Below are 25,877 nucleotides of genomic sequence, written 5' to 3'. Positions count from 1 at the left end.
CACATCATGTTAGGATGTCTGTAATCCACATTTTATAAATTGCATTCATACTGTATTCATACACATCATGTTAGGAAGTCTGTAATCCACAATTTATAAATTGTATTCATACTGTATTCATATTCATCATGTTAGGAAGTCTGTAATCCACATTTTATAAATTGCATTCATACTGTATTCCTACTCATCATGTTAGGAAGTCTGTAATCCACATTTTATAAATTGCATTCATACTGTATTCATACTCATCATGTTAAGAAGTCTGTAATCCACATTTTATAAATTGCATTCACACTAATCACACTCATCATGTTAGGAAGTCTGTAATCCACAATTTATAAATTGTATTCATACTGTATTCCTACTCATCATGTCAGGAAGTCTGTAATCCACATTTTATAAATTGCATTCATACTGTTATCATACTCATCATGTTAGGAAGTCTGTAATCCACAATTTATAAATTGAATTCATACTGTATTCACACTCATCATGTTAGGAAGTATGTCATATTTACGTTCTATTGGAAAGGGCTCTCTGGAGCATCTACTTCAAAAGTACTGTATGTCATATTAACAATATGAAGGAAAGGGTTTTCTATTTTATCTACTTCATTAACCATGAAGATAGGCTTGCATGGTAATGATACAAAGATGACAACATATTTATATGATGATGACACAACTATATACAAATATAACAAGGGATCATGAAACAATTATAATGAAAAGTATTGACCTCCGATGAGGTCTCCACAAGGAATTATCGATAGAAAAACGATGCAGTACTGATGATATTCATTTCTGGAGATACTATAAATACAGGCGTGTAGCAACCAAAATCAAAAGGTAGTATTTATTTTATATATGACTTTGCAGTTTATGATAGTCTTCATAGTAATTAAAGAATTATTGGTAAACATTTTAGTAAATTAAAAACAATGAAACAAAAAAATATTAAATAAACTATAAAAAAGATGGGCTTTTCTTTTCATTAGGTGAAATAATTATACAAATTTGATTGTTAACAATATCAAAAGCAAACATAAACAGTTTCCCTGTAAATTGTAATCATTCAACTCTCATTTAAAGTGCTATTAATAACAAAAGCAGGAAATAGGTAAACAATTGGATGAACAGGTGGATAGGTGTTACACTAGCTCCATTAATGAGAAATGCATGAAGCACACCTGAACCTTCACTAGATACACTAGCAATTACATGTTAAGTGAGCTGATGGAATCTTAAAATATGTGCTAGCAATAACATTTTGGCAAATAACAGCAGTTGGTGATTTACCAATTAAAACACAGCCAACATCAAAGTTATATATTTAATGTCTTCTTAAATGCACTATGGTGTATGTTATACAATGTTTAAATGGGAACTCACCATGGTGTATATTATAGTGTTAAAATGTGAACTCACTATGGTGTATATTATATAATGTTAAAATGTGAACTTACTATGGTGTATTTTATACAGTGTAAAAATGTGAACTCACTATGGTGTATATTATGCAATGTTAAAATGTGTACATAATGTGCCACATACATTGCTGAAGAGGCACATAATGAGGCACAGACAAAGATGATGAGGCACATACAATGATTATGTGGCACATAATGAGGCACATACAAAGATGATGTGGCATATAAGGCACATACATTGATGATGTGGCACATAATGAGGAACATACATTGATTATGTGGCACATAATGAGGCATATACATTAATGATGTGGCATATAAAGCACATACATTGATGATGTGACATTTAAGGCACATACATTGATGATGTGACATTTAAGGGACATACATTGCTGATGAGGCACATGATGAGGCACATACATTGATGATGAGGCACATGATGAGGCACATACATTGATGATGAGGCACATAATGAGGCACATACATTGATGATGTGGCACATAATGAGGCACATACATTGATGATGTAGCACATAATGAGGCACATACAATGATGATGAGGCACATAATGAGGCATATACATTGATGATGTGGCATATAAAGCACATACATTGATAATGTGGCACATAATGAGGCACATACATTGCTGATGAGGCACATGACTCACATATATTGCTAATGAGGCACTATTTGATGTGAGAGATCAACTCACTTGCTCTGCCTCCTTGTTTAGCTAAACGGACATATTTGGTGTCCGTTTCCTTGAAAAGTGACCTTGGAGGTGGCTCTCCCTGAGATGTCTGTCCATCATCACCCAGACCAGGGATCTGTGACATTGCAGGATATGAAACTGGATCTTCGAGTTCCCGTTGTTTTCCAGGAGCATGATAGAACCAACCTAATGAAAAGAAAATGAAAAGAAAAACCACTTATTTTGGCACTAAGAAAATCACTTTTGAAATGTTGCAGTATATAACTGTCCAAAATATATATAATATTTTCACAGACTAAACTAAGGTCTAATTACACAAACTAATCTACATTCTAATTACACAGGCTAATCTAAGGAATCTAATTACACAGATTACAATAAAGTCTAATTACACAGACTAAACTAAGGTCTAATTACACAGACTAAACTAAGGTCTAAGTACACAGACTAAACTAAAGTCTAATTACACAGACTAAACTAAAGTCTAATTACACAGACTAAACCAAAGTCTAATTACACAGATTAAACTAAAGTCTAATTACACAAGCTAATCTACATTCTAATTACACAGATTAAACTAAAGTCTAATTACACAAACTAATCTACATTCTAATTACACAGACTAAACTAAGGTCTAATTACACAGACTAAACTAAGGTCTAATTACACAAATTAAACTAAGTGTCTAATTACACTGATGAAACTAAATGTCTAATTACACAGACAAAACAAAGGGTCTAAGCAATTCAAAATCATGTAAAACTATATGAATCATAAATTGTAAATGGTACATGCTATATGAAAACTAATAAATCATAAATGGTAATGGATCATGCTATATGAAAACTAATAAATCATAAATGGTAATGGATCATGCTATCAGAAAACTAATAAATCATAAATGGTAATGGATCATGCTATCTGAAAACTAATAAATCATAAATGGTAATGGATCATGCTAACTGAAAACTGATCAGTCATAAATGGTAATGGATCATGCTATCTGAAAACTGATAAGTCATAAATGGTAATGGATCATGCTATATGAAAACTGATAAATCATAAATGGTAATGGATCATGCTATCTGAAAACTAACAAATCATAAATGGTAATGGATCATGCTATATGAAAACTAATAAATCATAAATGGTAATGGATCATGCTATATGAAAACTAATAAGTCATAAATGGTAATGGATCATGCTATATGAAAACTAATAAGTCATAAATGGTAATGGATCATGCTATCTGAAAACTAATAAATCATAAATGGTAATGGATCATGCTATATGAAAACTAACAAATCATAAATGGTAATGGATCATGCTATATGAAAACTAATAAATCATAAATGGTAATGGATCATGCTATATGAAAACTAATAAGTCATAAATGGTAATGGATCATGCTATATGAAAACTAATAAGTCATAAATGGTAATGGATCATGCTATCTGAAAACTGATAAATCATAAATGGTAATGGATCATGCTATCTGAAAACATAAACCATAACAGTAGGATTATCTCTGAGTCTACTTTTTTGTGAAGTCTCTTAACAAGACAAACAGTGAACTACAAAATGATACATGGTAAATAATGACTTCAAAGGATTTTTGGAATAATTACCCATATACCCATATGTGTCAGAACATTTAGCTATACATTATTTTTGTTTTGAACATGTTTATTTTGGATATATCTGGGTTGTTTTTTGCTACATTCCATTTTCATATCTGGTTCATTCTAACTTGTTCCAGTTATTTCTCTGAAAGAGAGAATCAGATGAGAGGCATACCATAACATAGTAGTACATGGCAGAGTCATGAAAACAGTCATATATGACATAATGGTAATAACAGTCCTACATGATATAATGATAATAACAGTCATACATAACATAATGATAATAACTGTCATACATGACATAATGATAATAAGTCATACATGACATAATGATAATAAAGTCATACATTAAATAATGATAATAAGTCATACATGATATAATGTTCATAATGGTTGTGCATGACAAAATGATAATAATAGTCATACACAAAATAAAGATAACATTTGTACTTGACAGAATGATCATAACAGTCATACATGGCAGTCATAATAACAGTCATTCATGACATAATGATAATAATAGTCACACATCACATAATGATAATAACAGTCATACATGATATAATGATAATAAGTCATACATGACATAATGATAATAATAGTCATACATGACATAATGATAATAACTGTTATACATGAAATAATGATCATAACAGTCATACATGACATAATGATAATCATAGTCATACATGACATAATGATAATAACTGTCATACATGACATAATAATAATACTAATAATAATAGTCATACATGACATAATGATAATAATAGTCATACATGACATAATGATAATAACTGTCATACATGACATAATAATAATAATACTAATAATAATAGTCATACATGACATAATGATCATAATAGACATACATGATGGTCATAATAACAGTCATACATGCCCTAATGATAATAATAGTCTTACATGATAGAATGATAATAATAGTCTTACATGATAGAATGATGATGATAGTCTTACATGACAGAATGATGATGATAGTCCTACATGACAGAATGATCCTAAAACAGTATTACATGACAGAATGATCATAATAGGGTATGTTACATAATGATCATTATAGAGTCCTACATGACATAATGATCATATTAGAGTCCTACATGACATAATGATCATAATGGAGTCCTACATGGCATAATGATCATAATAGTGTCTACATGACACAATGATTATAATAGAGTCCTACATGACATAATGATCATAACAGAGTCCTACATGACATAATGATCATAATAGAGTCCTACATGACATAATGATCATAACAAAGTCCTACATGACATAATGATCATAATAGAGTCCTACATGACATAATGATCATAATAGAGTCCTGCATGACATAATTATCATAACAGAGTTCTATATGATAATGATCATAATAGAGTCCTGCATGACATAATGATCATAATAGAGTCCTGCATGACATAATGATCATAATAGAGCCCTACATGACATAATGATCATAATAGAGTCCTACATGACATAATGATCATAACAGAGTCCTACATGACAGAATGATCCTAAAACAGTATTACATGACAGAATGATCATAATAGGGTATGTTACATAATGATCATTATAGAGTCCTACATGACATAATGATCATAATAGAGTCCTACATGACATAATGATCATAATATAGCCCTACATGGCATAATGATAATATAGTCCTTCATGACATAATGATCATAACAGAGACCATGTATGACCAAATGATCATAATAGAGTCCTACATGACATAATGATCATAATAGAGTCCTACATGACATAATGATCATAATAGAGTCCTACATGACATAATGATCATAATAGAGTCTTACATGACATAATGATCATAATAGAGTCCTACATGACATAATGATCATAACAGTCTTACATGACATAATGATCATAACAAAGACCCTGTATGACCAAATGATCATAATAGAGTCCTACATGACATAATGATCATAATAGAGTCATACATGACATAATGATCATAACAGAGACCCTGTATGACCGAATCATCATAATAGAGTCCTACATGACATAGTGATCATAACAGAGACCATGTATGACCAAATGATCATAACAGAGACCCTGTATGACCGAATGATCATAATAATCATCAATAAACTAACATTGTAACCAATCCTTGCATAAAATGTTAAAGCATTATTTTAAATAAAAGAAATATGTGAATATCTCTGTACTATAAAAATGGACAATAAATGAACTTATTCTCTAAGTCATGAATATAAAACAATAAAATTCCCATCCTAAAAAGAAGAGCTAAACTAATCCAGTTAGTCATCAATAAATAATAGTGATAATTACATCAACTTTGTTATCAATCAGTCACCATTTTGTAATTTGATAAAACTATTAAAATTTTACATTCTTTTTGTTTGAGACATAGATTTTCGATCTAAATTCTCTATTAAAATGTACCCCTAAAAGAGAAGAAAATTCCACTGAAATAGAATGCATGGATAGCAATTACTGTTTAATTTTTAATCTATATTTCCATTTGTCTGTCTGTTAATTTTTTTCTAAAGGTTGGCTCTGTTGATTTTCTCTATTATGCTTCAGATTCTGGCTCAGCATGTTGTCATTTAAAATTCATAGGTAGCATTTAAAAAATCACTGACACTTTGATTTTTAAACTGAGCTGTATTCTTAACTGCTAATTAGTACAGTCACTAAAGACAAATGATTTTATTCTTCCTTTCCAATACTATAAAATATTCCTTCAACTTTTTAAGAAAATACTTAAGATATTACATTTTGAAAAATCTAATGCAATAAAACCTGTCATGAAGGACTACTGTTTCGGAAGACCATCTGTCATTAAAGACCAGAGTTTTCGAACATCATATCTCATGCAAAACCATTATTTTTAAAGGCCACCTGTACTGAAAAACCACTTTTTTGAAGAGCACCCATTCTGAATGACATGGTCCCAGTTTCACTAAAAGCCACACAATTTCTCCTCCAAATTGAAATTTTTGTATTATTTGACTTTTGATATTTTAGACACTTTTGTAAGATGTATAGACAATGGAATGGATGCAAAATCACTATTCTGCACATTTTAGTTTTAAAATTCAACACATTGGAACCTTTTAAATCATTCAAAAACATTGAAAACTCCTTCAAACTTGAGGAAATTTCAAGACATGTGTCAGTGCATTACCCATATTTTTCTGACGATAACCCCTTCCATGTTGATATCAGTTATCCCATCCCTAGCATATTTTATTTACAAAAGCCTCAACCAATGGTGAGCCCACCCATATAAATTGCTCTATTTATCAAACAGGACCCCTTGGTTTACCATGGGATAAATACTGTAGGCCATACCTTTATTTATCAAACAGGATCCCATGGTTTACCATTCATCTGACAGGACCCCTTGGTGCATCGCTGGACAAATATTGTAGGCCATACATCTATTTATAAGACAGAACATATGATGGCTTATCATGGGATAATTACTTTACACCATGTATTTATTTATCAGGCATGACCCCTCTGCTTATTATGGAAAATACTGTATTTATGTATCAAACAGGACCCCTAGCCTTATAATCAGATAAATCATATACACCATACATTTATGTATCAGACAGAACCCCATGGGGATATAATCTGATAAATACTATAGACCATATATTTATGTATTAGACAGGACCCCTAGGCTTATAATCAAATAAATACCATAGACCATATATTTATGTATCAGACAGGACCCCATGGCTTCATCATCATCATCATCAGTCTCATGACCTAGTGTGGTCATCGAGGCACTCTGCTGCTGAACATCTGACCAGTTCCCTCCACTTGTCTTGATCATGTGCCAATGCCTGTGTCTCTGCAAAACTTTTCCTGGTCCATTCTGTGATGTTGTCAGTCCAACTTTTTCTCTGTCTACCTCTCCTTCTGCCACCCTGGACGCTGCCCTGCAGGACTGTTGTGGATAGACTGTTGGCTCTAGTGACATGGCCATACCATTTCAGCTCTCTCTTTTTGACAGTGGTGAGGAGGTCCTCATATTGGCCTACTTCGCGCCTGATGGTGTTACGCACTTCTTCATTTGTGATGTGGTCCATGTAAGAGATGCCAAGGATGGTTCTGTATAGCATCTCATTTCAAGTGACTGGATTCTTTGTTGTAATTCTGCTGTCAGGGTCCATGCCTCACACGAGTACAAAAAGACTGAGATGACTAGAGCTTGTAATAGTCTGATTTTAGTTTTCAGACAGATATTCTTGTCTCTCTAGATGGGTCTTAGCTTTGACATAGCTGCTATTGTTTGTGCTGCTCTTGACAAAATTTCTGCTCTTGATACCTCTTCGGTGATTATGGAACCAAGATATTTGAACTGGCTCACTGTTTCCAGTTCATGTCCTCTGACTTTAATCTTGGCTGAGATTTGTTTGCCACTATTTGTCATCAGCTTTGTCTTCTCAGTGCTTATTTCCATGTCAAATCTGGAAGAGGTTTCATCCAGGTTCTTCACTAAGGTGGCAAGCTTGTCTTCACTGCCTGCCAGCCCATCAATGTCATCTGCAAAGTGGAGGTTGGTGATGTTACGCCCTCCAATGCTGACTGTCCCACAGTGGTTTTCCAGGGCTTCACTCATGATGCACTCTAAGTAGATGTTGAAAAGTGTGGGTGACAGGAGACAGCCCTGACGCACTCCCACTGTTGTCTGGAACCAGTCCCCCACAGAACCTTGGGCAATTACTGCACTGGTAGCCTTGGCGTACAGCTGCTTGATGGTATTGGTTAACTTTTGACCCATGTTATACTTCTTCATTGTGGCCCACAATGCCTCATGCCACACTCTGTCAAAGACCTTTTTGAAATCTATGAACACATGACAGATGTCTTGTTGGTGTTGCGAGTACTTTTCGCACAGAACCCTGAAACTGAATATTTGTTCCGTTGTGCTTCTTCCACTCCGGAACCCGGCCCGTTCTTTAGCGATTATTTCTTCTGCTTGTGGTTTCAGTCTGTTCAAGATGATCTTCAGCATTACCTTACTAGCATGGCTGATCAAACTGATAGTTCTGTAATTTTGGCACAGCTGGAGATTGCCTTTTTTGGGAAGTGTTATAATCAGTGACTGGGTCCATTGTGTTGGCCATTCACCTGTCTGCCAGATCTTGTTGCAGACTTTTGTTAGTAGCTCTTTCACTGAATCTCCCCTATTCTTGACAAGTTCAGCTGGGATGTTGTCTACTCCAGCTGCCTTCCCATTCTTCAGTGCTCTTATTGCTGACTCCACCTCTTCTTTGAGAATGGGGAAGTCATCGTCATTTGAGGAGTTTGGAACCTCAAGCACCTCTGGGTCTCCTGTGGACTGATGGTTGTAGAGTTCTTTGCAATACTCAGTCCATCTTTCTGCAATGTCACTCGCTTCTGTGAGGCACTTTCCATTTTTGTCTTGAATGGTACTGACTCTTGGTTGTTTCTGTCTGGTGAGGTCTTTCACAATTTTGAATGCCTTTTTGCTGTTATTCTTTATCAGACTGTTCTCTATTTCTGTGCATTTTTGTCCAATCCAATTTTCTTTTGCTTTGCTCAAGTTTTTTTCTGATATTCTTGTTTATTTCTCTGTACTCCATTGCCCCTGTTGTGTGTCTGGTGTTTTTGAGTTCTCTTCAGGCATCACACAACTTTAGAATCTCTACTGTAACCCAGGGTTTTTTCTTTGGGCAATGGAGGTCAATGATGTCCTTGGCAGCTGCTGTCATGACTGTGTTGAAGGTGTCTGTCATCTCATTGACATCACCATCCATCACAAGGAGTGGAGCAAATTTTCCTCCAACTGTGGCTTGGAATGACGTGCAGATGTTAGGGTCCTCATTGCAAGAAGGTCCACTATGTACTTCCCAGTTTTTAGAGCATCTTTGTGAACTTTGGCATTCCAGTCTCCTTGGATGATGAGGATGTCTTTTTTTACTGACCATGTTTAGAATACCCTGTAGTTTGTTGTAAAACTCCTCTATTTCTTTATCATCATGATCGGTAGTTGGAGCATAGACTTGGATAATTGTGATGTTAAAGGGAGATGCCTTCAGATGAATGGAAATGATTCTGCTAGATATGGGACATCATTCAAGATCAGATCCCTTGATGGCTTTGTTTACAAGGAAGCTTACTCCATTTATGGACTTGTCACACTCTCCACTATAGTATAATATATGCCCATCTTCGGTTTGGTGTTCTCCTAGGGATTTCCATCTAACTTCACAGAGTCCCAGAATGTGCCATGTGTAGTGTTCCATGGCTTATAATCAAATAAATACCACTGACCATAGATTTATGTATCAGACAGGACCCCAAGGCTTATAATCAGATAAATACTATAGACCATATATTTAAGTATCAGACAGGACCCCTAGGTTTATAATCAGGTAAATACTGTAGACCATATATTTAAGTATCAGACAGGATCCCTAGGCTTATAATCAAATAAGTACAATAGACTATAATTTATTTATTGTGATAAGAAGACATTAAAGAAAAATAAAAAGCCAAGAGAAGTGTTTATTGGTTACTGAATGTGTATTGTGTGATATATGAGATGGATAAGTTGTCTAGGAATGTATATATCAGACAGTTTAAATATGTTCTTATATATCCCAATTCATAGTTAGTGAGTGTGTGTGTGATTTTGATTTTTAATGTATCTTTAACAATTTTTCAGTCATATTGCTACGATATCTGCAGTGTGGCAGCTTATAGTGATGTCTTGCACTGGGGCATCATGACACAGACATGTAGCAGGATGTCCCACCCAGTCACATTATCCTGAAACCAGACCAACCAGTCCTAACACTAGCCTCTTAATGCTGAACGCCAAGTGAGGAAGCTATTAGTACCATTTCTATAGGTCTTTGGTATAACTCAGCCAGTGATCAAACCCACGACCTCCCGCAACCGACCAATTCATAGATAACTGATCTTTTAATTTGCAACTAGCATCAGTTACCTGATCTCTTTAATCATAATTAGCATCAGTTACATGATCTCTTAAATCATAATTAGCATCAGTTACCTGATTGCTTAATTTACACAATCTATTAATTTATAATTAGCATCAGTTACCTGATCTCTTAAATCATAATTAGCATCAGTTACCTGATCTATTAATCATAATTAGCATCAGTTACCTGAACACTTTAATCATAATAGCATAAGTTACCTGATCTCTTAAATCATAATTATCATCAGTTACCTGATTACTTAACTTACACAATCTATTAATTTATAATTAGCATCAGTTACCTGGTCTACTAAATCATAATTAGGACCTGTTACCTGATCTCTTAATTCATAATTAGCTCCAATTACTCAATCTCTTCAATCATAATTAGCATCAGTTACTTGAGTGCTTAATTTACACAATCAATTAATTTATAATTAGCATCAGTTACCTGAGTGCTTAATTTACACAGTCTATTAATTTATAATTAGCACTGGTTACCTGATCTCTTAAATCATAATTTGCATCAGTTACATGATCTCTTAAATCATAATTAGCATCAGTTACATGATCTCTTAAATCATAATTAGCATCAGTTACCTGATCTCTTAAATCATAATTAGCATCAGTTACCTGAACTCTTAAATCATAATTAGCATCAGTTACCTGATCCCTTAAATCATAATTATCATCAGTTACCTGATCTCTTAAATTACAACTAGCATCAGTTACATGATCTCTTAAATCATAATTAGCATCAGTTACCTGATCTCTTATATCACAATTAGCATCAGTTACATGATCTCTTAAATCATAATTGGCATCAGTTACCTGATCTCTTAAATCATAATTAGCATCAGTTACCTGAACTCTTAAATCACAATTAGCATCAGTTACCTGATCTCTTAAATCAAAATTAGCATCAGTTACCTGATCTCTTAAATCACAATTAGCATCATATACATGATCTCTTAAATCATAATTGGCATCAGTTACCTGATCTCTTAAATCATAATTAGCATCAGTTACCTGAACTCTTAAATCACAATTAGCATCATTTACCTGATCTCTTAAATCAAAATTAGCATCAGTTACCTGATCTCTTAAATCACAATTAGCATCATTTACATGATCTCTTAAATCATAATTGGCATCAGTTACCTGATCTCTTAAATCATAATTAGCATCAGTTACCTGAACTCTTAGTTCATAATTTGCATCAGTTACCTGATCTCTTAAATCACAATTAGGATCAGTTACCTGATCTCTTACTTTATAATTAGCATCAGTTACCTGAACTCTTAAATCACAATTAGCATCAATTACCTGATCTCTTAAATCATAATTAGCATCAGTTACATGATCTCTTCAATCATAATTAGCATCAGTTACCTGATTGCTTAATTTACACAATCTATTAATTTATAATTAGCATCAGTTACCTGATCTCTTAAATCATAATTAGCATCAGTTACCTGATCCCTTAAATCATAATTATCATCAGTTACCTGATCTCTTAAATTACAACTAGCATCAGTTACATGATCTCTTAAATCATAATTAGCATCAGTTACCTGATCTCTTATATCACAATTAGCATCAGTTACATGATCTCTTAAATCATAATTGGCATCAGTTACCTGATCTCTTAAATCATAATTAGCATCAGTTACCTGAACTCTTAAATCACAATTAGCATCAGTTACCTGATCTCTTAAATCAAAATTAGCATCAGTTACCTGATCTCTTAAATTACAACTAGCATCAGTTACATGATCTCTTAAATCATAATTAGCATCAGTTACCTGATCTCTTATATCACAATTAGCATCAGTTACATGATCTCTTAAATCATAATTGGCATCAGTTACCTGATCTCTTAAATCATAATTAGCATCAGTTACCTGAACTCTTAAATCACAATTAGCATCAGTTACCTGATCTCTTAAATCAAAATTAGCATCAGTTACCTGATCTCTTAAATCACAATTAGCATCAGTTACATGATCTCTTAAATCATAATTAGCATCAGTTACCTGATCTCTTATATCACAATTAGCATCAGTTACATGATCTCTTAAATCATAATTGGCATCAGTTACCTGATCTCTTAAATCATAATTAGCATCAGTTACCTGAACTCTTAAATCACAATTAGCATCAGTTACCTGATCTCTTAAATCAAAATTAGCATCAGTTACCTGATCTCTTAAATTACAACTAGCATCAGTTACATGATCTCTTAAATCATAATTAGCATCAGTTACCTGATCTCTTATATCACAATTAGCATCAGTTACATGATCTCTTAAATCATAATTGGCATCAGTTACCTGATCTCTTAAATCATAATTAGCATCAGTTACCTGAACTCTTAAATCACAATTAGCATCAGTTACCTGATCTCTTAAATCAAAATTAGCATCAGTTACCTGATCTCTTAAATCACAATTAGCATCAGTTACATGATCTCTTAAATCATAATTAGCATCAGTTACCTGATCTCTTATATCACAATTAGCATCAGTTACATGATCTCTTAAATCATAATTGGCATCAGTTACCTGATCTCTTAAATCACAATTAGCATCAGTTACCTGATCTCTTAAATCAAAATTAGCATCAGTTACCTGATCTCTTAAATCACAATTAGCATCATTTACATGATCTCTTAAATCATAATTGGCATCAGTTACCTGATCTCTTAAATCATAATTAGCATCAGTTACCTGAACTCTTAGTTCATAATTTGCATCAGTTACCTGATCTCTTAAATCACAATTAGGATCAGTTACCTGATCTCTTACTTTATAATTAGCATCAGTTACCTGAACTCTTAAATCACAATTAGCATCAATTACCTGATCTCTTAAATCATAATTAGCATCAGTTACCTGAACTCTTAGTTCATAATTAGCATCATTTACCTGATCTCTTAAATCACAATTAGCATCAGTTACCTGATCTCTTAAATCATAATTAGCATCAGTTACCTGATTGCTTAATTTACACAATCAATTAATTTATAATTAGCATCAGTTACCTGAGTGCTTAATTTACACAATCTATTAATTTATAATTAGCATCAGTTACCTGATCTATTAAATCATGATTAGCATCAGTTACCTGAACACTTTAATCATAATAGCATAAGTTACCTGATCTCTTAAATCATAATTATCATCAGTTACCTGATTACTTAATTTACACAATTTATTAATTTATAATTAGCATCAGTTACCTGATCTCCTCAACAGAATAACTGTATCATGCAAGGTGGGTGAAATCGTTAAAGACAACATATATATTCATTACATGTCAGATGATATCATATTTGATAACTCACTCGTTTTAAATTACATGATATCATAACAGACTCCTCACATATTAAAAGTTGAATGACATAACAAACATCACACTCAACATAATTTGGATGATATTGTAAAACTCATTACAGGTCTGTTGATGTCATAATAGATTACTCACTTGTTAGATGTTAAATGACATCATAACAGACAAGTCACTCATTGCAAGTTGGATGACATCACCATAGACAACTCACTCATTACAAGTTGGATGACATCACCATAGATAACTCACTCATTACAAGTTGGATGACATCACCATAGACAACTCACTCATTGCAAGTTGGATGACATCACCATAAACAACTCACTCATTACAAGTTGGATGACATCACCATAGACAACTCACTCATTACAAGTTGGATGACATCACCATAGACAACTCACTCATTGCAAGTTGGATGACATCACCATAGACAACTCACTCATTACAAGTTGGATGACATCACCATAGACAACTCACTCATTGCAAGCTGGATGACATCATAATAGACAACTCACTCATTACAAGTTGGATGACATCACCATAGATAACTCACTCATTGCATGTTGGATGACATCACCATATACAACTCACTCATTGTAAGTTGGATGACATCAACATAGACAACTCACTCATTACAAGGTGGATGACATCATAATAGACTACTCACTCATTACAAGTTGGATGACATCACCATAGATAACTCACTCATTGCAAGTTGGATGACATCACCATAGACAACTCACTCATTACAAGTTGGATGATATCACCATAGACAACTCACTCATTACAAGGTGGATGACATCATAATAGACTACTCACTCATTACAAGTTGGATGACATCACCATAGACAACTCACTCATTACAAGTTGGATGACATCACCATAGACAACTCACTCATAACAAGTTGGATGACATCACCATAGACAACTCACTCATTGCAAGCTGGATGACATCACCATAGACAACTCACTCATAACAAGTTGGATGACATCACCATAGACAACTCACTCATTACAAGGTGGATGACATCACCATAGACAACTCACTCATTGCAAGCTGGATGACATCATAATAGACTACTCACTCATTACAGGTTGGATGACATCACCATAGATAACTCACTCATTGCATGTTGGATGACATCACCATATACAACTCACTCATCGCAAGCTGGATGACATCATAATAGACAACTCACTCATTACAAGTTGGATGACATCAGCATAGATAACTCACTCATTGCATGTTGGATGACATCACCATATACAACTCACTCAACGCAAGCTGGATGACATCATAATAGACAACTCACTCATTACAAGTTGGATGACATCATCATAGATAACTCACTCATTGCATGTTGGATGACATCACCATAGACAACTCACTCATTACAAGTTGGATGACATCACCATAGATAACTCACTCATTGCATGTTGGATGACATCACCATAGACAACTCACTCATTACAAGGTGGATGACATCACCATAGACAACTCACTCATTACAAGTTGGATGACATCACCATAGACAACTCACTCATTACAAGTTGGATGACATCATAATAGACAACTCACTCATTACAAGTTGGATGACATCACCATAGACAACTTACTCACTGCATATTGGATGACATCACCATAGACAACTCACTCATTACAAGGTGGATGACATCACCATAGACAACTCACTCATTACAAGGTGGATGACATCATAATAGACAACTCACTCATTACAAGTTGGATGACATCAGCAGAGACAACTCACTCATTGCAAGTTGGATGACATCACCAAAGACAACTCATTGCATGTTGGATGACATCAACATAGACAACTCACTCATTACAAGGTGGATGACATCATAATAGACAACTCACTCATTACAAGTTGGATGACATCACCATAGACAACTCACTCATTGCATGTTGGATGACATCACCATAGACAACTCACTCATTCCAAGGTGGATGACATCATAATAGACAACTCACTCATTACAAATTGGATGACATCACCATAGACAACTCACTCATTGCAAGTTGGATGACATCACCATAGACAACTCACTCAATGCATGTTGGATGACATCATCATAGACAACTCACTCATTGCATGTTGGATGACATCACCATAGACAACTCACTCATTACAAGGTGGATGATATCACCATAGACAACTCACTCATTGCAAGTTGGATGACATCACCATAGACAACTCACTCATTGCAAGTTGGATGACATCACCAAAGACAACTCATTGCATGTTGGATGACATCAACATAGACAACTCACTCATTCCAAGGTGGATGACATCATAATAGACAACTCACTCATTACAAGTTGGATGACATCACCATAGACAACTCACTCATTGCATGTTGGATGACATCACCATAGACAACTCACTCATTCCAAGGTGGATGACATCATAATAGACAACTCACTCATTACAAGTTCGATGACATCACCATAGACAACTCACTCATTACAAGTTGGATGACATCACCATAGACAACTCACTCACTGCAAGTTGGATGACATCTCCATAAACAACTCACTCATTACAAGTTGGATGACATCACCATAGACAACTCACTCACTGCATGTTGGATGACATCATCATAGACAACTCACTCATTGCATGTTGGATGACATCATCATAGACAACTCACTCATTACAAGGTGGATGACATCACCATAGACAACTCACTCATTGCAAGTTGGATGACATCACCACAGACAACTCACTCATTACAAGTTGGATGACATCACCATAGACAACTCACTCAATGCATGTTGGATGACATCACCATAGACAACTCACTCATTGCATGTTGGATGACATCACCATAGACAACTCACTCAATGCAAGTTGGATGACATCACCATAGACAACTCACTCATTACAAGGTGGATGATATCACCATAGCCAACTCACTCATTGCAAGTTGGATGACATCACCATAGACAACTCACTCATTACAAGTTGGATGACATCATAATAGACAACTCACTCATTACAAGTTAGATGACATCATAATATCATAATGCATACCATCTTTGCAATATATTGTGCATGATGACAACATATAGCAGGAAATATTGATCACCTACCTCCGATGTTAAACACATGGGACAAAATTAGACAAGAATAAGAAAATAAACGTATTTTATTTGGAAAGAAAGATACCATTTCTTCTTGAGACTCAATTACTTGCTTTATTGTAATCAAGCTTTTTAAATCCTGTAGTTTTAATCAGTGATACACTTCATAGTAAAAAGAGCAAATAAACAAGCAGCAAATGACAAAGATCTTCTGAGAAGCAATTTAGGTGCAAAGTGATAATAAAAAAAAAATATGATTGACATATGAACGGGTAAATAAATAAAAAAATAAGTAAATACAAACTTGACATAAATAATTTCATCATGTACAAATATTTAGTTACATATAAGCACATAATTACAGTTTGTAAAAAAAAATACACATTTTGTTTGTCTTGTAAAACCATGCCAAACTATTTAAAATATATAATTTATTCAATATTTATGTTGCATTAAATATATGTGTTATGCAAAAGTCTGTGTGTACTACATCTAGTGTTATGCTGTACAAATCTGTCTGTCCTACATCTAGTGTTATGCTGTACAATTCTGTCTGTACTACATCATTCTGGTGTTATGATGTACAAATCTGTACTTTACTACTACATCCAGTGTTATGCTATACAAGTCTGTACTAAATCTAGTACTACACTGTACAAATATGTCTGTATTACACCTAGTGTTATGTTATACAAGTCTCTACTAAATCTAGTAACATGCTGTACAAATCTATCTATATTACAGCTAGTGTTATGCTGTACAAATCTATCTGTACTATATCTAGTGTTATGCTGTACAAATCTATCGGTACTATATCTAGTGTTATGCTGTACAAATCTATTGGTACTATATCTAGTATTATGCTGTACAAATCTATCTGTACTATATATAGTATTATGCTGTACAAATCTATCTGTACTATATATAGTATTATGCTGTACAAATCTATCTGTACTATATATAGTATTATGCTGTACAAATCTATCTGTACTATATATAGTATTATGCTGTACAAATATCATAAGCTTTCTTTGGGAATCATAGCAACCAACAAATAATACCACAAGTACATTTAATATTAGCTTCAGATCACTTAAATCACAAAATAATTAAAAGTAATACCTAGAATTTATACATCACAAAGAATGAGCACAACAAACCATTCACCTACACTGCAAGCATAATTCAGATTTCACTCGGCTACGTACCATACTCTGCATCTCTTGGATCGGGATCAAATGGATCCATAGGATCTAAATTAAATTTAATTTATAAGACAGTGCAAAATAATCAAAATAACTAAAAACTACAAAACGTAACAATTGTGTGTGCAACGGTGTCTTCAGAACTATATCCAGTATGGCCTGACTATATTGATATAATTATACAACATGTATTAGTAAGAAGTAAGAAGCAAAATAGTGAGACTAAAATATGGCAGTGTAAAGTGCTAAAATAAATGATGGGATGCGAAATTATCTAAAGCCAAAACAATGGGGTTATAGATCAAACAATGATACACTCTTCAAACTGATGCTTTAAAGGAATACGGTTCAGGAAAATTATAAACATTTTGTGGGAGTTTGTTTCACGGTATGATGGCCATAAAAAGGAATATATGTATAACAACGGACTATAGCCCAAATGAAAAAGGGTGCATGTGTTTGATTAGTCTTGTCAGTTGTTTTATTTAAGGTGGCAAGGGACTATCCATGAGTTTAGGCACATATTTTATAGAACATGACCAGGTGGCAAGAGAATAGCCATGAGTTTAAACACATTTTTTTTTTAGAACATGACAAGGTGGCAAGGGAATATCCATGAGTTTAGACACATTTTTTATAGAACATGACAAGGTGGCAAGGGAATATCCATGAGTTTAGACACATTTTTTATAGAACATGACAAGGTGGCAAGGGAATATCCATGAGTTTAGACACATTTTTTATAGAACATGACAAGGTGGCAAGGAAATATGCATGAGTTTAGACACATTTAAAGAACATTACCAATCCAGCTTTTAAGTGCCCATCTCAAGTGACTGCCAACCTAATTTGTTTTCATATCTGTTGCATATACAATACCTGAGTTATTTATGATCCACAAGGCTTCTCAACTCTGAACTTGTTCACTTTTGGGATGTGTGAATTTGTATATGTATGGGATCCAGACACAGCTGAAGTCTAATGAATATTTGTACATGTATGTGCATAGACACAGATGTAGTCTAACTGAAATATTATAAGCAGTTGCATGAATCCTTCATCGCTTACTCGTGTTTATCACTTGTTTGATAGTACTCCAACAGCAACACAGTGTACACATTTATCACTAGTGTTTGACAGTACTCCAATAGCAACATAGGGTACACATTTATCACTTGTGTTTGACAGTACTCCAATAGCAACAGTCTACACATTTATCACTTGTGTTTGATAGTACTCCAACAGCAGCATAGTGTACACATTTATCATTTGTTTGATAGTACTCCAGCAGCAACATAGTCTACCCATTTATCACTTGTGTTTGATAGTACTCCAACAGCAAAATAGAGTACAAGTTTATCACTTGTGTTTGATAGTACTCCAACAGCAGCATAGTGTACACATTTATCATTTGTTTGATACCACTCCAACAGCAACATAGTGTACACATTTATCACTTGTGTTTGATAGTACTCCAATAGCAACATAGTCTACACATTTATCATTTGTTTGATAGTACTCCAACAGTAACATAGTGTACACAAAACTGATGTAGCATCATGAGTTAAACCATTGTATTCTGCACTAGAAGTACCTTCAGTAGCAAAACACCCTACAACTATTGCAATCCAAAATTCTGCATTAAAAATGCCTTCACTAGCAAAATCCAACCCTAATATTGCTATTGTATATCCAATATTCTACACTAAAAGTGCCTTCAATAGCAAAACACCCTACAGCTATTGCTATTGGATGTGCTATAAAAAAAACATATACACAACACAGACACAAAAATTTAATAATAATGAAATAAAGAAATGATTTCAACTGGCATCAGTCATTCTAGCCATTAATCCCAAAAATATCTTTCTGTCAATATGTGAGTAAATTTGTCATCTTCTTTGTCATCAAATTCAAAGAGCCAATCCACCATCAAGGAAGCTGAACCTCAAACACAAACAACAGTGACTGTTATCTCTTTTACAAGCCTTTATAAACTATGCAGTTTGGTCACATAACCTTCATCTGGATCCTCTACTGGATGGAAAGACTATAAAGCTTAAGTGTGGAGTATAGAAAGACTTCTTCAGTTTATTGAAAACCAATAAAATTGTAAAATTCTGAAATAAACTGAAATAAAGCTTAATGATTATAACTTAATTAATGAGATCACATGTTAGTTTTTACATGACATTGTCTTGTTTTAAATATACAGAATTCACTATTTGCCCGCACACCCCACTCAGGTTTCACTCACTATAAACATTATATTTCTATTGGCTGTTTTATTATTTTGCTTTGCCAATCTGGTTTTATAAGACCAACTTGATTTTCCAGTTCATTATTGATAGCAAATTGCATTGACATGCGAGTAGGGTCCATAATAATTGTCTGCATCTGACATCCAGTAACCAATAACTGGAAGAATGGAAGAATTAATACCAAACAGTTTTATTTTCCTCTGAGTACTGTATATGTTTGAACTGTGTAAAAAATGATCTTGTATCAATTATTTTTATTCCTAAAATCTTATGTTTATCACACAAGGTTAAATCAATTTTATGTAATAAAGTATAATCACACATTAGAAATATGGCATGCAGATGTGACAGGATGCAGATGTGTTTTAGCTGAAAGGATTAACAAAGGATTAAGGTTTTACTGGCTCAGGATATCTACCACAGTATTAAATATCTTTCAAATGAACATAAATGTTTACTTGTGTACTTGAAAAGTACCTCATGAAATGATCTTGTAAAGGAATGCATGATAACAAAACATTCATATCAGCACCATGGCAACTGATTGGTTGCCACAATAACTGCCTATGAGGAAAAATCAGTGAAGAATTAAATTTACCAAAAATACTAGCAGGAATAATATTGGAGGGCACTATATTTAGGCATAAAGTGATTTTTTACATGGCATCCACTATGGCAAAATGGTACATCCATGGGTATTGTTTTATGATATATAAGGACTTGATCCACAGATCTAGCTATCTATCCACATCCTTGTCTACTGAGTATAATAGTAGGTGTACACTCAGGCCTGCAGGGAAAACTATCATTCTGGCATCAAGCACTTATTCTTTTGTGAATATCAAATGTTTTAAATGTCAAGGGTGTGACTTTCTGACACTGAAGACTATCATTTAACTTTCAAATAACATTTGCTGAAATGTGATTAGATAAATTTGTTTCATTAAAAAAATGATAACTTAGTTCAGTACACTTCAGCATTCCTCGGCTGCCATAGTTCTTTAAAAAACTTCTAATTCTATTAGCAGTCAATAGATTTTGTAAAATCCATCCTCTGTATTGTGGCTGATATGTTTCCATAAGGAAATAGGCAATGGAGTAAATATATAGTATGACTAAATCCATTTGACTCTAATCTGTATAACAGTGACAATATCTGCTGCCAACAAGTTTTGATATTCTTGAAAATTTGTTGTTCTAATTCTGAGGTCGACTAACCATTGACCAAGCTACACAACACCAATTGTTCAGGCATGAAAAAATCCCCCCCCCCCCCCCAAGCCCTCATTGGGCATAAAACTATTGCCCCCCCCCACCGGCCTCCATTTTACGTATCAGAGTTGGAGTCTTGCATACTAGGACAATTAAGGGAAGCAACTGTTCTTGCAGACAGATGAGGTTGTTTGGAACTGCTCATGTTCTCTAATCCTGGACAAAGTAATTGTAAGGAATTTCAGGTATCTCAAGTAGATGCTGCATAATCAGGTTTATCACATAGTTGGTACACTTTGCACAGTGAGCGGAGTTTCACATTTTTGATATTATACATGTAAACGTATCACTTTGTGTGATTCTGATTGGTCCAAATAAGCCCATGAAATTACTGTGCAGTATTCTCTTTACTGATTGGCTGCGATCATAAGAATACTTTTTTAAATCCTGCCTTCTGGAATTATTGTTCTCATTTTGAACATTTTTGGCCACCATTTTTCAATTCATACTCGCAAAAGGGAATTGGGAAAAAATGGTCTCATCTGTTTCAAAATTGCCAATTTACCCCCACAGGGATTTGTTATGTCATGTATAATATTTCATAACATGAAAAATGGCAAAACCCCCAAGACAAGAACAAAAACAACAAGTAAAACTACTGGTATTGCTTAGATGATAATGAGGGTGGGGGTGGGGATGGATGAGCGGTATATCTCTAGCATGTAGTCCACCCAATATACAAACTTGGTTTAAATGTGAAATGACTGAAGTAAAAAAAATCGCCTTTGTTCATACAAGAATGCAGACATAAACCATTCTTCCCACCTGACGGAACTTTATCCAATCACAGCATATTTATGCGGTAAATATGTGATGCAAGTTTGACTCAGAAAGAGATTTGTTTACTTCTTTTGTACAATCTAATGTTCCAAATCAAATACGGCAAATATCTGGTCACAAAAACATTACAGTAAATATGTGTATTTCTGCATCCAGTAATCTTCTTTTCACAAAAATATCACAACAATGTAATGATTTTTGTGATGTGGAATTTCAACATAAACACTGTCATTGTGTTGCATTGGCCAACTCAAACCAGTACTGTGCACTGTATCAAACAATGTGACATCACATGCATTGAACATTTTCTGCTGACAAATGTTTTATTTGGATGGATGCTCATTCTTTGGTTTCTAGTTATCAAAAATGTATAATATACTTTTACTATTTCAACATTGTTTGGGACTACTTTATACACACAACAAATGAAAGGTACAGCTTTAAGTCAGAATGAATGAAATTATTCTTTCTTCTTTCTATCTAAATAATTTCTACTGAAATAAAACTATGTAATGAAAAGAATCTACAATGGGTAATGATTTAATATTAAATTTATTAAACTCTTTAAATAATGTCCCGCTTTTGCTCACCAATGCTTGCAAAAGCTGGACATTATTCAACTCGGTTCATAACTTCAATATTGAATCATTACCCATTTGAGATCCTCTATATAACATATTCACTCTAAATATGTCAATGTTTTGTCCCCCTCAAACTGGGATTTTTAATATCTTTCGTATTGTTTGGTAATGGAAACAACATTTTTCTCCATAGAATATTCAGTAGGCATCATAACTGAAATGTATTAATAAAATCTGGACTTCTCACTAAAAATAATCTTGCTTTGTTGCCGAGGAAGTTATGAGGATTTTCTAATACTGAGTAATTATTTAAACTCATTCATTTTCATAAATGGAACTGTTACTATGTTTTAAGGTTTATAAATAATGTTTTTTTCCACATCTATCTCACTATCTCAATGCTGAAACATCTATTGACATTTGTCCTAATTAGCATACGCAAGATAACGCAAAATCTCAGTTTGAGCAGAAATTTGGAGAATGTTATAGTGCAGCAGGGACCTGGTCCCACTCACCGAGACGGTTTAATCTTATGATCGTCGAAACGTGGATTAGCAAAGTGCAAACGGTTTTATGATTCTCTGATGTATGTTTTAAAGAAATCAGCTAACAACAATGATAAATTATTGCTTACCTGCTTCGTTGATGTTCTTGTTTACCGCCATTCTGAAAAGTGATTAGGTATGGACGATACGACAAGCGATACCATGTACCAACGGTACTATGGTTACCATAATATGGTTGTAGCTTCGTACTCCAGTGAAGTATTATTTATATCAATTAAAAAAGGTTAATGACTTTTTAATCGATTTTTGCTAAAAAGATGATGAATAATATTACAGATAAATATGTTTGAATAAAAATAATACTACTCGGGAATACGAAACTTTGTTTCTATCAGCATTGACGAAATAACACGAGAAACATAAAATAAAATTCAGTACCGGAAACGCCGCATATAGATAAAATTAGGAACGCAGTGCGTTTAGGTGAATATGATAAAATAAAATAAAATAAAAAGGTGGAGTGACTTTAAGATGAATATCGTTAAATAAAATTGTATCAGTTGAATTATATAAATCAGTTATTAGTGCCAAATAGATATCGACGTCTGAATGCAGTTAAGTAATACTCGTTTTGTTTTTTAAATTTGCTTATGTTTTAATGGATCTATTTCAGCTATACTCACAGCTATTTGTAGTATTTTACACAGAAGTGCAATGTTATTTTTATGATATGTAACATCATAAAATACTGACATACAAGAGAACTAACAGTGTTCTTCGTGTACATGCTTGAAATATTTTTTTTTTTAAAAAAAAAAAACTAACGGTAAAATCAAAGGTTTAGATTTTCTTTTTTCCAAGATGGGTCCAAATGTTAAAGAGGTTAACTTTCACTGTAAATAACTCATAATTGTAATTTTTTTACCTGTTTGTTTGTTGTTGCTCTTGTTGTTTTAACTGTGGTGGGCAGAAGGGATGCATATTCTAGCTTTGTATGTACACCTATCGTTTTCTACATATTTCTGCTATGCATGTAAATCCTTTAGACACCCCAGCTTTTAACCATCATAAACTATTTACATACATACATACATACATACATACATACATACATACATAGTTGTACTACGTAGTTTTAACAATTTTCAAATCATATCGCTACGATGTCTGCAATGTGCCAGTTTATAGTTATATCTAGCACTTGGGCATCATGCCGCAGACATGAAGCATGATGTCCCACCCAGTCACATTATCCTGACACCAGGCCGACCAGTCCTAACGCTAACCTCTTAATGCTGAGCGCCAAGCAAGGCAGCTGTTATTACCATTTTTGTAAGTCTTTGGTATGACTTGACCGGGGATCGAACCGACGAACTCCCGCATCGGAGGCGGACGTTCTAACCACTAGGCTACCGGAACGGTTCAATACTGATAATACTAGTGCTATCATAGAAATGTTCAATGTTTAATTGCCTTTAAAATAGTACAATTTTTATAAAAATTATTGGTGAAATATTTTGTCATATTTTTTAATTCATTCACTTTTATATGTATATATCAAGGAAATATTTGGCAAGGTGAAGTGAAAAGATTGTATTGTCACGAGTGGCGTATATGCGAAATATTTTCCTTTATCAACACGAAAACATTTTTTGTTATATATTTTTTAAGACAAAAACAGTCGACTTTTATAGATTTTTTTCAATTCTCTGCCAAAAATAAATTTCAAAGTTTAACAATAGGTTCTGACAGTTACGTTTTGTAAATACATTTCTTACATACAAGGAGTGAAATTAAACTACATGTAACAATTCTGTGTAATTAAAAGACAAATACCGATTCAAACTGTGTAATTCAACTGCACGAAACGATTCTAAATGTGTAATTAAACTAGCTTTTTTATTCTTTTTTTATCCAGAATGTTATCGTTCAAGTACATAACATTTTGTCGTAGAGTGATAGATGACAACTAATATCGCAATGTCGATTGCAAAGCCATTAATTGCTCGTTCAGAGAAGGTGGGGATGCAGGAGAGTCGAAGTGTTTGGTGTGTCTGAG

The 25,877-nt window shown here is 33.8% G+C and overlaps 1 protein-coding gene across 2 annotated transcripts in view; it reads right to left on the bottom strand.

The window, feature by feature from the left end:
• LOC149790191 (uncharacterized protein C7orf57 homolog) overlaps positions 1–24,077 on the bottom strand; it is a 47,993-nt gene extending 23,916 nt beyond the window's left edge. The window contains exons 1-3 of one of the 2 annotated variants that reach the window (XM_089972183.1): positions 23,947–24,022; positions 18,422–18,466; positions 2,141–2,326 (exon numbers count right to left, since the gene is read on the bottom strand). In XM_089972183.1, the coding sequence (XP_089828309.1) occupies positions 2,141–2,326; positions 18,422–18,466; positions 23,947–23,977 (262 nt within the window). In that variant the 5' untranslated portion in view covers positions 23,978–24,022. Of the gene's footprint in view, positions 1–2,140; positions 2,327–18,421; positions 18,467–23,946 lie in introns of both variants that reach the window. The other variant, XM_089972185.1, reaches the window with a different exon arrangement.
• Positions 24,078–25,877: the final 1,800 nt, after the last annotated feature.

The sequence above is a fragment of the Sinohyriopsis cumingii genome, chromosome 10, assembly GCF_028554795.1.
Source record: "Sinohyriopsis cumingii isolate HCF-2022 chromosome 10, ASM2855479v2, whole genome shotgun sequence".
Taxonomy (NCBI): Eukaryota; Metazoa; Mollusca; class Bivalvia; order Unionida; family Unionidae; genus Sinohyriopsis; species Sinohyriopsis cumingii.
Note: the sequence above shows the minus strand (reverse complement) of the source record. Positions and strands in the feature narration are given on the sequence as shown.